Here is a 16,698-nt window from a genome sequence, read left to right as displayed (position 1 = left end):
CCCTCATCATGGAATAATTGCAGCCAGTGAAATTGTGTTCCTTTTCATGTCCAGTGTGTGACAGCTCATATCTCACAGCACTCAGTTGAGCTTGTTATAGACGCCCCCTGCTACTGTCACAGCCACGGTGCCTGGCTTGTCTCTCGTCTCCCTGGCTGTGAACCTGCTCTCTGATCTGCATTGCTTTTATCTTGCTTTGGTTTATCTGTGCAGTTAGCCTACTACGCTCTTTGAAACTAGAAAGGACGACCTTCGTTAGATAATTCCGTGCCCTGATTTCTTCACAATTAAATTATACATTTTCCATCGGCATGGCCATAATGAATATAATCTATGAACAATCTCTCCATATCTCACTCTGTCTCCTCTCTTCTTACCCTCAACCCTCTCTTTCTACCCTCTCTCTCCCTGCCATAACCTGGAGTAATTTAACCTCGGGTGTACTGTTGTGAGCGATAGCTTTATCATAGGAATTTTCATACGGCTGTTAGTTTTGAGGCAGTTGAAAGAGAGAAGGCTGCACCGATCCAGGATGTCAAAGATAGAACAAGTAATTGTCAAATAACAATGGTAGGGAACGGTTTTCATACATGCGATTACACTGTAGCTGAACACTGTAAATGTCCACCTTACTCGTTGAGTGTCCTGTGTTATTCTCCACGTGTGTGTACCAGTCCATGTGAGCATGTGTCTGCTGAACCTCGGTGAGGAATGAATGATATCCATTTTTATGTGTTTGTAAATACACAGTAATGACTGATGACTTCATTTGGGTTGTCTACATATTATTGATGAGCACTATCCAGCACATTAAAGGAACATGTATTTTCTTGGTATTTCATTACTTTAACAGAAGGTTTCCTAAAAGTTTGAACATTCTCCTGTTTAATTTAGATTTTGGTCATGTTCTAGGAACATTCTCCTGTTTAATTTAGATTTTGGTCATGTTCTAGGAACATTCTCCTGTTTAATTTAGATTTTGGTCATGTTCTAGGAACATTCTCCTGTTTAATTTTGGTCATGTTCTAGGAACATTCTCCTGTTTAATTTTGGTCATGTTCTAGGAACATTCTCCAACTGGTTTGACATTGGGAATGTTCTCATAGAAGAACAACGTTCTTCTGTGGGAATTTCAGTACTTCTGCGTTCTACAGGTTACTTCATGGTTCTATTTGAAGTCATGTTCTCAAAACATTAAGGAAACTTTCAATGAAAACATTTAGAAACTTTTAAAGAACATTCTAAGAATGTTATTTAAAACATATACATTCCATTCTCAGGGTCAACGAAAGGGAGGGATGAATCTGAGAGAGACAACAAACAAGCTGTTGCGAGTCACCCACTCTCTGATACACTCCACTTCCATGATATGTGCGCTCAGAGAAAGTACAGGTGTGTGTGTGAGAGCACACAGTATAACAAGCATTTTAAAGAGTGATGAATTTTGAAAATTGCAGAGACTGTATTTAATGATTTATGCTGGAATAAGCCAGATACAATAGGCGATAATTGGTGGTGGTGTTGGTTTTTGATGCCAGGCCATTAGTACAATTATTTTAGTAAACATATAGCATTTTGAAACGCGCGTACACACACACCTCTGTCCTACTGTGCATACAGTAGCTTCCACAAGCTCTTATATTTAGGAGCCTTTTCTTCTCTGCCTGAGATTCTCTTTTAGGATATCAGAAGGTTGTTGTCTTTGTCTATACTAATTATTAACTTTCTTCTCTTCAGAAATTGTCATTGTAAGCTGCATTCAAAGAAAAATATGCCCTCGTGACGTTGGAGGCAATTCACAAAAGAACAGAATTAACCTCCAGTGTGATCCAAAACATGGATCCCAAAAGTTTTGTGATTGAACAAACTAGATATCAGTTTGCTTTAGTTTCAAAGTTACCGTATATTTGATTTGGCAGGAGTTGGTAATGGCAACCTACTCATTGGGTTCCGGCAGATTGATCACCACCACCCTGACTAAACTATGTTGGTGAACCTGATCCAACAGATTGTTTGCTGTCCAGGCCAGACGACTCTAAGGGGAAAGTGTAGGGAATACTCAGGGGGACCCGTTGATGTGGTGGCGGCCTGGACGTTAATCCGATAAGAGCGCTGGGAATGAGACTGCTGTTGACCCGCTGTGTTGTGTTTGATCAAGGATTTAGTATGATGAGCTCCCTATAAGGTTTCATGCCCATCTGACTCTGCATCAATCTCGTTGTGTCTATTGGTAGTTGTGCAAATTGGTCAAATACGACTCAATGGGCCAGTTTCCTGGACACAGATTAAGCTTAGTCCTGGACTAAAAAACTATTTCAATGGTCACTTTAAATTGAGCATGTTTTTTGGTCCAGGACTAGGCTTAATCTGTGTCCAGGGAACTGGCCCATTGAGTCGTTACAATAGGCCTACTTTTGAACCACAGCTGGTCACTTTTTCTGAGGAATTAATGGGAAACATATCGAGGAGGTTTTATGACTTCATGAGACTTTGTGGGGTCCTCACAACAGCACTTTTGGTTGTATCGCTCATCATATGTTTTGTTTTGATGAGAGAGACAGGCAGTTACAACTGAATCAAGGTTTGCACCACTCCTCAAACTCTTTAAAATAACCCCAGAGAAAAGACGGATGGCCTCTCTTGTTATCTTGTTTCCTTTTTGCCCACACTCAAGCTGGCTGCAGTGTGGGTGTGGCAAATAATTATATTCGTTTTCGTCTGTGTTCTTATCATTCGGCATCTCTCTCCATCTTGCTGTCTCCGCTCAGCTATTTGTTCCATGTCCTCCTCCTAATTGGCCAGTGTGAAGGAGAGCATATAGGCACAGAGCTAGCTACAGGACATGCTATAATAGCATGTACTGAGTCTCACAGTGGCTCTAACTGACAGGTCTAATTCATCCACCCACTCCTTGCCCTGTGATGTCAAGTAAGTGAGCCACTCCAGCTGGAGTTAATCACGGAGCCCTCCAGGGCTCTCCTCGCTCACCTGGTGGCTTTTTGACTGCCTGAATGGTGCTCTTTATTGGAGCTAGTTGAGTCATGATACATGGTTAATAAATGTGTATCCTGCTAATAAGGAAGTGTCATCGCTCACATCATCAGAGCTGAGACCATAGGGCCTCGTTCTCTGGTAAGTTTTAGTCACTCGCCCTTTGTAGCTCAGTTGGAACAACATGGTGCTTGCAATGCCAGGATAGTTGGTTTGATTCCTGGGACCACCCATACATAAAATGTATGCTTGCATGACTAAGTCGCTTTGGATAAAGCATCTGCTAAATGGCATATGTTATTATAAGGTCTCGTACTTCTCTCTCACAAACTCTGAGGGAAGTGGTGACTCCCGGCAAGTCTCTCCATGATCTGTAGCACAATTGCAGCTCATCAGCCAAGAGCCTAATTTGTTGCAAGGATCAGAGAGAAGTGAACACACCCTCCTGCTCTCTTTGTTTTTGTGATTTCACTGATTATAAGTGTCGAAGTCAGCGCATGTACACCCCAACCTCAGTTCACCGGAGAACTCTTGATGAGATAAGTCACAAGTGTCAGTTATTTAATTACTTTAAACCTTACCCTTGTAGCTCAACTTTGATACAGCAAAATCCACATAAAGATTGTTGTGATTGGAGTTTGCAAGACAATTGTTAGGCCTATACATGTTTATGTGGAATATGTGAAGCGGTTCTGTTCCCACTGCACTGAAAGATGCATGCCCACAGATCCCAGACTATATATAAACTTCAGAGGTAGTTACAGTTCATGATAAGATCTTGTCCAATCACAGGAGCCCTCTCAGTCAAAACAGAGCCGGGCATGGTGGCTGCCATAGTGATCTAGACAAAAACAACCTGTCCGTTGTTTCTATAGTGACAATGACATTGGCCTGCTGATGCCAATAATGCTGGAGAATCACAGAGCGATAATGAAGCTTTGTCTAACGTGGCAGAGATGTTTTGTGTCCAGTGCTCTGTCGTTGTCAGCTAGGTCTCCTATGATAACTGCCTTTCTCCCTGGTAGCCTAATAAGTTGGGTGGGTGCAAAGCAAAGCCACATCATTTGTTTTGGAAGAACAGGACAGTGGGGTGGCTTGAGGTGTGTTTGGTTCAAATATTTCAATGGAGATGAAATGGTATGGATTGATTCTCCATAGTCTAGTGCTCACCCCTCACAAACACATTGCTGGAGGATACATGAATTATCCAGCTCTCGCTTTCATCCCTTTCATCATTTACTCATTTCAAAAACAAGCCTTTGATGAAGGGGGAATAAGAGATTTAAAATAGTGATTCAGGGGTTAGTCCAGGGGTGTAAAAAATACTTGAAAGTACTACTTTTTTGGGGGGGTATCTGTACTTTACTTTACTATTTATAACTTTTACTTCAATACATTCCTAAAGAAAATAATGTACTTTGTACTCCATACATTTTCCTTCACACACAAAAGTACTCGTTACATTTTGAATGCTTAGCAGGACAGGAAAATGATCCAATTCACACACTTATCAAGAAAGCCTCCCTGGTCATCCCTACTGCCTCTGATCGGGCGAACTCATTCAACACAAATGCTTCATTTGTAAATTATGAGTGTGCCACTAGCTATCTAATAAAAAAACACAAATTCTGCCATCTGGTTTGCTTAATATTTCAGAATTTGAAACCAAATACTGAAGTAGTACTAACTTTTACTTGAGTCATGTTCTATTAAGGTATCTTCACTTCTACTCAAGTATGACAATTGGGTACTTTTTCCACCACTGGTGACGTCAGACCTCTTATGTTAAACTTGTATTACCTGCTTGACTGTTGTATCTGCGATAAACAGTAATTGTTTGTATCAGGTGTATAAAAGGTGTGTTTATGCCTGTCTGTGTGCATAAGTGCACATGAATGAGCCTTTGAGTGTTTCAATAACTCAGAAGTTAGAGGAACAATACATTTTGCCACTAACAAGCCATGATTATAGGACATAGACTGATGTTGTATTTGTGTTCATTACAAACACAGTTGTCATTTATCACACCAACAAACGGCTCTCCCTCTCCCCACATTAGGACACTGTGGATACAATCAGCACATATGGAGTCCTCTGATTGCAGTCATCATATTCCAGTCTGGATTTGTCCAAGTTTCAATATGTTAGCCTAAAAGATGAACACATTTTATCTTGAATTTCAGCATAGCGAGAGAGGATGAAGGAAGCTTGCCTTGAAGCACTGGGCATCTTGTTATGACATGCATTATGTGAATTAGGCTCACAGAATTATACCTACGGAGGAGCGGCATCCATGGAGGAACTTTCAAAGTCTTTGAACTTCCGAGTTGGTTTAATGTTGGACCAGAGTAAACTTTAGCTAGCTAACAAGCTTGTGTGTGCAGAGCAGCAGTAGAATTAAAAACAGGTTTGATCTTTTTGTAGTTAATAAATACAATGTGAAAAGTGATAAATATAGTATCCTTAACTAGCCATGAAAAATTAATTCCACTCTTCTCTAATTAAACATCTCTCTCCAATTTCTGAATCACGCTTGTAATGTCGCAAATAGGCTACAGTGACCTATGCTTCAGAGGGGCAGTTAGCCTACACACACGCAGCGACATTGTTGATGTCGCTGACATTATAGCTGCAATAGATGTTTTTATTCTGATACCTGTTATTTTTGTACTTTACTCCTTATTTTATTCTATTGAATGAACGGTTGTTGTAATACGTTTCTGAGTGACAGAGTGAGGGCTTTGCATAGGCGCTTTGTTGCGATTTTTGTTGGACTGGAAAAAAATGCCTGGAATGTAAAGTAATGTTATTAACCCGGTTCCTATGCTTTTAGAATAATGGTTCAGTTTTGGAACAGTATAGGTCACTTTTTGTTTTCGTTTTGTGTTCTGTTCCTCAAATAACTGTTATTTTCTGTTTTTTGAACCAGTTCCAACCCTTTGTCTCAAGACAGTCTGAGGTATAGAACTATTAGATATGTGTGTGTTCGTGTGTCTCTTTCTGTCCATGTAAGTGTGATCATGAAGTACAGAACATTTAGGTGTTTGTGTCTCTCTGTGTCCATGTCAGTTTGTGTAGGAAGTATACTGTACTTCCAATAAGTACATGGTTCTACAACTATGAGTCATACATTTGCTCATATCAGACTGATATATACAGTGCCTTGCGAAAGTATTCGGCCCCCTTGAACTTTGCGACCTTTTGCCACATTTCAGGCTTCAAACATAAAGATATAAAACTGTATTTTTTTTGTGAAGAATCAACAACAAGTGGGACACAATCATGAAGTGGAACGACATTTATTGGATATTTCAAACTTTTTTAACAAATCAAAAACTGAAAAATTGGGCGTGCAAAATTATTTAGCCCCCTTAAGTTAATACTTTGTAGCGCCCCCTTTTGCTGCGATTACAGCTGTAAGTCGCTTGGGGTATGTCTCTATCAGTTTTGCACATCGAGAGACTGACATTTTTTCCCATTCCTCCTTGCAAAACAGCTCGAGCTCAGTGAGGTTGGATGGAGAGCATTTGTGAACAGCAGTTTTCAGTTCTTTCCACAGATTCTCGATTGGATTCAGGTCTGGACTTTGACTTGGCCATTCTAACACCTGGATATGTTTATTTTTGAACCATTCCATTGTAGATTTTGCTTTATGTTTTGGATCATTGTCTTGTTGGAAGACAAATCTCTGTCCCAGTCTCAGGTCTTTTGCAGACTCCATCAGGTTTTCTTCCAGAATGGTCCTGTATTTGGCTCCATCCATCTTCCCATCAATTTTAACCATCTTCCCTGTCCCTGCTTAAGAAAAGCAGGCCCAAACCATGATGCTGCCACCACCATGTTTGACAGTGGGGATGGTGTGTTCAGGGTGTTGCTTTTACGCCAAACATAACGTTTTGCATTGTTGCCAAAAAGTTCAATTTTGGTTTCATCTGACCAGAGCACCTTCTTCCACATGTTTGGTGTGTCTCCCAGGTGGCTTGTGGCAAACTTTAAACAACACTTTTTATGAATATTTTTAAGAAATGGCTTTCTTCTTGCCACTCTTCCATAAAGGCCAGATTTGTGCAATATATGACTGATTGTTGTCCTATGGACAGAGTCTCCCACCTCAGCTGTAGATCTCTGCAGTTCATCCAGAGTGATCATGGGCCTCTTGGCTGCATCTCTGATCAGTCTTCTCCTTGTATGAGCTGAAAGTTTAGAGGGACTGCCAGGTCTTGGTAGATTTGCAGTGGTCTGATACTCCTTCCATTTCGATATTATCGCTTACACAGTGCTCCTTGGGATGTTTAAAGCTTGGGAAATCTTTTTGTATCCAAATCCGGCTTTAAACTTCTTCACAACAGTATCTCGGACGTGCCTGGTGTGTTCCTTGTTCTTCATGATGCTCTCTGCGCTTTTAACGGACCTCTGAGACTATCACAGTGCAGGTGCATTTATACGGAGACTTGATTACACACAGGTGGATTGTATTTATCATCATTAGTCATTTAGGTCAACATTGTATCATTCAGAGATCCTCACTGAACTTCTGGAGAGAGTTTGCTGCACTGAAAGTAAAGGGGCTGAATAATTTTGCACGCCCAATTTTTCAGTTTTTGATTTGTTAAAAAAGTTTGAAATATCCAATAAATGTCGTTCCACTTCATGATTGTGTCCCACTTGTTGTTGATTCTTCACAAAAAAATACAGTTTTATATCTTTATGTTTGAAGCCTGAAATGTGGCAAAAGGTCGCAAAGTTCAAGGGGGCCGAATACTTTCGCAAGGCACTGATATATATATATACTGTACACACACACACACACAAAAGCAGATTTGGAGGCCCTACGCATAGGCCAGTCTGAGGCCCCAACTCATGTTTATTTATCATGATCATGGCTACTGAACGAAGAGCTGTTCGGAGACGTGTCTTTTAAGTGAACAAAGCAGAATGAATAGGCTAACAGAAAATACTTTAAATGCCCTTTACTAGTAAAGGTCTTTGTATCACAACATAAAAACTGGGTGGGCAATAATTTTGTCTCGAGAGCCAAAACCGGGAATTCAAAATTCAACGTAGGGCGGCAAAGATTTGCGGGCCAGAAAAAGAGCAGCTATTTTAAAATATGTAGGGCCATTATCATTTCTACATATTTTCTATCTGGTTTAAGACATTCAAGTTAGGGATGCACTGATGTGGAAATTCTGGGCCAATGCCTGTGGCTCTAAAAGTGCGAGAAAACATCAGGGAAGATTGTCAGGTGATAATTATGTGTAGAAAAAAAGATCTGCAGTGTTTTAAATAGCAGTTTTATCACCATCCCTTCTATGTGTCCTGCGTGGCCTGTGAGCGTCATAGAGAGAGCGCTAATAGTCCCAACTGTTTGAAAACTAGAGCCAATTTCAGAGGAAGAAAACCGATCAGAGGTTACCCACGAGCTGAGGAATGTCTTGAGCGGAGGAGGAAGGCAAGATAACAAAATTATGTATTATTAAACAAAATTATGCCAAGTTAACGAGGCCCCTGAGGATGTGAGGGCTCAGGCAATTGTCAAGTTGCCTAATTGTAAGAATGCATTGCACACACATTAGCTGTGATTGACTGACAGGCCGTCACACGGTACAGACTGGTTTCCCAGTGCGGCACTGACAGGCCCTGGAACAGAACAGCTAATAACAGCTTTCTGATAAATGTGTGGCGCTTTGGAACACTACTTCTGACATACAATACTGCTGATATCCATTCCCTTGGCAGGCCATATTATATTTCCTCACCTGTTCATGCCTTACAGTATGGCTATATTCAGTGAGAAACTGTCAACCAGCTCTCATAACGATACAGAGACCGGTCTGAGAGGCTCCTACAGTGCCTTGCAAAAGTATTCACCCCCCTTGGCATTTTCCCGATTTTGTTGCATTACAACCTGGAATTAAAGTGGGGGGGGGTTGTATCATTTGATTTACACAACATGCCTACCACTTTGAAGATGCTAAATATTTTTTATTGTGAAACAAACAAGAAATAAGACAAAAAAAACAAAACTTGAGCTTGCATAACTATTCACCCTCCCAAAGTCAATACTTTGTAGAGACACCTTTTACAGCAATTACAGCTGCAAGTCTCTTGGGGTATGTCTCTAAAAGTTTGGCACACCAAGCCACTTGGAGTTTTGCCCATTCTTCAAGGAAAAACTGCTCGAGCTCCTTCAAATCGGATGGGTTCCACTGGTGTACAGCAGTCTAAGTCATACCACAGATTCTCAATTCGATTGAGGTCTGGGCTTTTACTAGGCCATTCCAAGACATTTAAATGTTTTCTCTTAAACCACTCAAGTGTTGCTTTAGCAGTATGCTTAGGTTCATTGTCCTGCTGGAAGTTGAACTCCTTGGTCTTCATGGTGCCGCTTGCTTGGTGGTGGCCCTTGCTTAATGGTGCTACAGACTCTGGGGCCTTCAGAACAGGTGTATATATACTGAGATCATGTGACAGATCATGTGACACTTAGATTGCACACAGGTGGACTTTATTTAACTAATTATGTGACTTCTGAAGGTAATTGGTTGAACCAGATCTTATTTAGGGGCTTCATAGCAAAGGGGGTGAATACATATGCACCCACCACTTTTCAGTTTTTTTTTGTTTATTTTTAAACAAGTATTTTTTATTTTTTTCACTTCACCAATTTGGACTATTTTATTACATAAAATCCAAATAAAAATCAATTTAAATTACAGTTTGTAATGCAACAAAATAGGAAAAATGCCAAGAGGGATGAATACTTTTGCAACACACTGTAAACTTAGCCTGGTCTCAGATTTGGTTGTGTTCTTGTCAACTCCATTGCCGTCATTGTCAATCCGATCATGTTTTTGCATGACAATGAGTGACAAGGAGTTGGCATGATGGCACAAAACGACTGACACTCAGGCTATCCTAAACTCATTGTCATCTAGAAGTATGTCCTTATATCACTGCCAAACGGGACCAGTCTGTTCCATGTCTACATAGCTGTCGTTATTGTCCCTGCTGATTAGTATTTGATTGCAGTAAATGCCATTCCACCTAATGTATAGTCACAGAGGACTCCTGATATATTCAATGGCTTTGTTGAGACTGTCAGTGCATGCAGAATTTGGAGCGCATGATATCCAGAGCAATTGTAAATAATGTATTTGAACTGGGACTGAAATTTGCACTTATATAGTGAGCAGTTGTCAGTAATAGGCTGGAGAGACATTTTATATGACATGCATATATTTCTCGGAAGTCATATTCACACTATGATCTTCCTTTCTTTCAGTCACTGACCAATTAAGGCAAAGGAGTTGGTTGTGTTCTTTGTGTTTTCATGACCAATTACTGAAGTGATGTATTCAACAATATAAAACAGAACATACTGTCCTGCTGGTGTTATTGTACACTGTGGTGGATTGGAGATGCATCTGAAAAATGTATGTCCATGTCACTAATAGATGATTGACTGTTTGAAAACACAATCAAGCCCGACTCATGTATGGAAAATTATTCATCATACATATTATACTGTGCAAATGATATCAAAACAAAGAAGGGGAACATGATTTACAAACGTACAAATGCTTTATGGAACAGCAGTGCAGCTAGACGCACAAATTCAATTTAGCTCATTGTACAGCAGCTAATTTTCTGTCATTCTATTAGCTGAATGATTGTGGTTGTGTACCATAGACTAAAGTCACGTTTAGACTCTAGGCTGGACAGTTTTTGATTGTGTACTTAACTAGACATTTTATCCACTGTGTTTTATGCTGCTGATTATGTTTGAGCATTGATGGTGTGCTTGGTCTCACTCTTTGTTAATGACAAAATAGATACTGGGGGATCTGTTTAAAGAAGAGAGATCATTAGAAATGTTGCATTTCTGCAATTGTTCAACAGACGCCCACTTACTAATGGTGCCCAACTCAAACAGGAAAGGGAATTGAATAAGAATTCCTTAACTCCAAGAAATCTCCCAGAAACAGCTCTGTTGCAGAACAAAAATAAAATGGCTTCCAGCAACTTGGCAACTTTATGGGCTTCATTTCAAATGGAGAACATCTACCCACGAAAATGTGGTTGTTTATTTTACAATCAATTGCACTACAAAATCATTAGTCTTTGTCAGTTTACCATTTTCGGGTATTAAACAAAGTTTTCCAAAAATCTTTCTAGTCTTTCTGAAGTTTAGTTTATTAATTTGACCATTTAAAAAAACAAGCACACATAAAACTAGAAAAAGCCATACATGCACATGAGTGAAAGCATGGAGGATAACACTCAATAAAGTCTGGGACTTATTTCCATTGTTAAAGCATGGAGGATAACACACAATAAAGTCTGGTACTTATTTCCATTGTTAAAGCATGGAGGATAACACTCAAAGTCTGGGACTTATTTCCATTGTTAAAGCATGGAGGATAACACACAATAAAGTCTGGGACTTATTTCCATTGTGGTCCTCTTGAGACAAGATGGCTAGGCAAGATCAAACACGACTGAACACAGTATGACTGCGAGAAAATAAAACAAAGAAGAAGAACATCTATCTCATCATTGCAGTTACATCATAGGGGCCATTCATATGTGCACAGAAGACATCAAACAGTTGCATTTTGTTAGGTTACATCAACATTGGACAATGTCTGTGAACACACACCTTCTATTTTGTAACTGCTTCTTTCACCACTTCTCTGGCATCATAAAAGCATCAAACAGCTGAAGATGATCATGTGATTTTTGTAAACAATCACAGGCAGTAAATGCAGTCTACACTATACAATCAAAAAGTTTGCAGGTGTTAACTGGTGGTGTTAGATTAGATTTAGACATTTATTTACAAAAAGGTAGGAAACTAATCAACCTCGAGTACCCCCAAAAGCACACATTTTGTTGTAACCCTGGACAAGCACACCGGATTCAACTTGATAACTAATCATTAAGCCCTCAATTAGTTGAATCAGGTGAGTTTGTCTGGTGCTACAACAAATATGTATGTGGAGTTGGGAAACACTGCTCTGCGCAAGTATTGATATAATAACTATCATATGGAAGTAAACTTGGAGTCACGTAATGACGTGTGGTCCCCCCCACTACAACTCTTTGGGAAAGCATGCAGTTTATTATGCTACAGATTAAATAAATGATGAAGTTCACAGGGTGGGGAAAGTGCAAGGTGATGAGCTTGATGCTCCTTTCCAATAAATATTGAGGGTTTTCTTCTGGTGACATGTTAATCAAGGCCTGGCTGCCGTTTGACAAATATAAATACGATAGCGCTGTTAGCTATAAAACCATCAGTAGAGTTGAAAATGTGCTGGAAACTCATTTAACTTGTATTTTTTCATGGGTACATTTAACCACAAAATGTATTTTATGTGCACCACGTGATCACGCGCTCACAGCCTTTTATCTGCATAACGTCAAACAAGTACATTTGATGGAAACACCGCCAGAGTGGGAAATTCGCATATTGTTTTTATGCGGTTTTGATCATATTCACATGAAAACTGTTAGAAATCTAGCTAATGTTGCTCATTCCTATGTTGTCTGCCAGAGGTGTTACAACCGTGATATATCTCTGTGACACCCAGCGCCAGCCCACATCACAAACAGGCTGCCTTAATCCATTAGTGGTGGACTATTCCCCAGTATTTAGCGTGTATTCCCGCACATACACTCTTAGAAGAAAGAGTACCAAAAGGGTTCTTCGGCAGTACCCCATAGGAAAACCCTTTTTTGATACGGGTTCTACATGGAACCAAAAAGGGTTCTTCAAAGGGTTCTCTTATGGGGACAGCCAAAGAACCCTTTCAGGTTCTAAAGCGTGCCTTTAGTTACTTGCTTCCCCATACCTGGAGAATATGAAAACCGTGTGTTCTATTTGGAGTCGGAGATGCTTTTGAAGCTCATGTAGAGCGAGCTGACCACTGTGGCCTCATAGTTAATGGAGTCTTTCCTGTTGGAAGGCCTTCGGCACAGCACCGTCAGCTTATTGGGCAGCTGGCCGTTGAAGAGCAGGTAGATGCAGGGGTTGGCGCAGCTGTTCAGACTTGCCAACAGCATCAAGATGGTGAACGTTGCGGCTGCAATGACAACACAAGGATAAATTACGCACATTTACTGCGCCCTACGCCTCGATCACACCGACAGTGTCATTGCGTTTTGGTACACCAGAAGTACATTAATTTCCAATGGAACGCAGCGTTTGCCTTGCAACATTGCGTTGCAGACAGTGGAGGCTGCTGAGGGGGGATGTTCATAATAATTGCTGGAATTGAGTAAATGGAATGGTATCAAACCTGGTTTCCATTACTATGAGCTGTCCCCTCCTCAACAGCCTCCACTGGTTGCAGAGGCAGTTGCAGTGTGTTCTGTTGGATTTATCAAAGGTATGCACCAAATTGTATATGTAGATGGCTTGACAGAAATGGTAGCAGAAGGTGAATGTTGAACTTTTGTTGCACACATATCCAGATTATGCTGGGCACCATTTTGTCCAATAATGCTGTATGTCTGATTGGCGTGTAAGAGACTAGCCTAAATCAGAGGGTGTGTACCTGTGGCGTGAATACCCTGGGCATGAGGTGGTTGGAGTTGTCAACAAAGCAGCATGACATAAATATGATGTCATGTTTTCAAACTACCAGTAGATTATTTGAGAAGACATATAAAGAAACATGTGCGTTTGAACAACAGCATAAATACACTTATTTCACTTTTGCATGTCAAAAACCAAATGACCACTGCTGCCACTGTTTTGAACAGATTAGATCATAGGCTACTATTTAGAACAAGCAGCCAGCTCATGTCACGAACAAATGAGTGCACCAGGGAGAACATAACATGCATGCAGATGCAATAAGTGAAAACCTATTATCTAACTGGGAAAACACATTATCTAACTGGGGATGGCTAGCTAACATAGGGTGTGTTTGTAAAGTGCGCTCAGAGACCGATCTTGACATTAGTAAATTCAGAGAGTTGTCAGACTGTCCAATCATAAATTCTGAACACACAACACCCGCTGAATATATATATATATATATTTTTTAAACCTTTATTTAACTAGGCAAGTCAGTTAAGAACAAATTCTTATTTTCAATGATGGCCTAGGAACAGCAGGTTAACTGCCTGTCCAGGGGCAGAACGACAGATTTGTACCTTGTCAGCTCAGGGATTGCAACCTTCCGGTTACTAGTCCAACGCTCTAACCACTAGGCTACCCTGCCGCGAATATGACCAGTGTCAGTAAACATTGGCAGCAGCACAGTTCCAGTCACTAACACTCTAGATAACATGAAAACAGTCTAACCAGCTCTGCTTGGGTGAATAAAATTGTCAGAGTGAGGTTTCTCTCATTTGTGTCTGGAAGTAGCTAGCAAACTATCTAACTTTCGCTTCGGCACTTGACTGCCGTTGTGAGGTCAGAACGCTCGCATCAAGCTTACTCCTCTGCCTGAACGTCCAGTATGCGCTCTGTACACTCCGAGAACAAAATTCACTGAATTTATGAACGGACAATCTGACTGCACTCAGCACACTCTGACACTCCAGAGTGAATTTACAAACGCACCCTTAGTCAGATATTAGTTTAGAAAGACTTGAAATTGGCATGAGAGTGAACTGTTAACCAGCTAGCAAGCTACTTATCAAAGGAAGATAGCCTAACTGGTTCATTTGACCCAAAAATCATCCAAACTATTTATCAAAATTACTGTAGCTGGCTAACTATTTTTATCATCCTTTGTGATTGATACACCCAATTTTGGTCTGTTTTAGTCCACACACGTCACCCTGTCACCTACCTTGATGGACAATCAAATTGGCCAAGCTTGTTTGTCCTACCAGATCCGCAATGAGAAGATTCTAGCTAGTGTATCCCTCTGTCCTTCCACCTTTCTTGGATGTTGTTGTCTAGTTTATCAGGTCCCAGGCACCCCTGATTGTTTTGATTATTTATTAACAAGTTCATTACAATTTGCATTAGCAGCATCTATACCTGATAGAGCAGATCAAGCGTTTTTTCCAAAAGCAACCACTTTTGCATGGGAAAACACAGAATTCTACTAATAACTACACATGCTGAATTACATTACTTTTGTTTTGAGACTACTTTGCTGGCAGACAGAACGGGCGCCTGGTTTATACAGTCAACTTTAAGCCGGTGCAAAACAAACCTACACGTGCGCCCAGGCGAGGTAAATCAAACCCAAACCCCCTCAACATTCAGCATGGCCTATGCGCCCACGGAGGCGGTGCTGATGCAGGCTGCTTGCAGTCGCAGATGAGCAGAGTAGTAACTGAACAGCTTGTTCTGAACAATCTATTTTTGAAACAGGAAAATGTACACATCTGCCCCACTTTTATGAGCGTTTAAAACACAATCCATGATTGATATAATATATAGGCTTATATATTTTTGATACAAATAATTACTATATAAAATATATATATTGTTTTATCACAAGTGGGGCGCCACCCCTAACGCCATATTGACAGTCATATTTGGGGACTTCATTATACATTTATAATAAGATTGATATCCGTGTTCTTACTTTCTGTTGGCGCGTCCTTGTCCCACACAGACCAAAGCTGGACCGTGAAGAACGGAGTCCAGCAGATGATGTAGGCAAGTACGATAATCACTGTCATCTTCACAGTTTTGATTCGTGCTTTGGACACACCAGCCACGCTGCTGGTTCTGGAGGGCAGCTGAAAGGCAACCCCGCTACCCCCATCCTGGTGCGTCTTTAAGTAAAGGTTATTCTGGATGGCTCGACAGATTCGCACCTGGCACACCACCACGGTCAAAATGGGCAAGACAAAGATAACCATCGTGGTCCAGGTGATGTAGGTCTTCAAGCCCCAGGGCTGGATAAAGTCCGCCCAGCAGTCGAACACCCCGGGCGCCACCTGGACCCGCGAGAAGATGAAGATCTGAGGCAGGCCGCCCACGAGGGATATCGCCCAGGCGATGCAAACAGGGATGTTCCAGCGCTTGCGCCTCCTCTGAAATTTGACCATAGGGTTGCAGATAGCCTGGTAGCGGTCAATGGTCATCACTACGATCATGTAGGTGGACGCAAACATGCCTACGACCTGCAGATACTTCACCAAGCGGCACACCAGGTCCGGTCCGATGAATCTGTCCGTAATGTCCCACATGAGCTGCGGGCACACCTGGAAAAACGCCACAACCAGGTCCGCAACGCAAAGGTGGAACACCAAGACACGCATCTTGGATACCTGTTTGCGCCGCTTCCACAGAACCAGTAGTAGCCCTGTGTTCAGGATAGCGGCACTGACGAAGATGACGCTGAGCAGCGCGATCTCTACTTTGGCCAGGTTCTCATCCCGAGGCATGTCCGCAACCTCCATCATCAGACTGAAGTTACTGAAACTGGCATTAAACGGGTACATGGTTCAGGTTTGGAGAGCGAAGAGGCGGGTGCCAGCAACTTTACGCACGAGCGGTCTTCTGCAGAGAAACAAGACAAAAATTGATACACTGACTAACAGAGATACTTTGATATGCTATTACACTAATGTTTGATATACCTACCATATCTGATCTAAAACTACTGAGTTAGTAAAAGATGCGTTTTAGGCTAATTTAACTTTCAAAAGTACAATGCATCAATGCTTAAATACTGACATCATGTCCGAGAATTTTAGATAACCTAAATCTCCAAATAACTATTA

The 16,698-nt window shown here is 41.1% G+C and overlaps 1 protein-coding gene across 1 annotated transcript; it reads right to left on the bottom strand.

Moving 5' to 3' along the window:
* Positions 1 to 12,873: 12,873 nt before the first annotated feature.
* On the bottom strand, positions 12,874 to 16,416 carry LOC139371070 (oxytocin receptor-like). The gene is made up of 2 exons (XM_071111119.1): positions 15,552 to 16,416; positions 12,874 to 13,079 (listed from the first exon to the last, which is right to left on the bottom strand). The coding sequence occupies exons 1-2, from the start codon at positions 16,414 to 16,416 to the stop codon at positions 12,874 to 12,876; spliced, it is 1,071 nt and encodes a 356-aa protein (XP_070967220.1).
* Positions 16,417 to 16,698: the final 282 nt, after the last annotated feature.

Source organism: Oncorhynchus clarkii, chromosome 17 (assembly GCF_045791955.1).
Source record: "Oncorhynchus clarkii lewisi isolate Uvic-CL-2024 chromosome 17, UVic_Ocla_1.0, whole genome shotgun sequence".
NCBI lineage: Eukaryota > Metazoa > Chordata > Actinopteri > Salmoniformes > Salmonidae > Oncorhynchus > Oncorhynchus clarkii.
The sequence above is the reverse complement of the archived record's forward strand: the minus strand, read 5'-3'. Positions and strand labels throughout refer to the sequence as shown.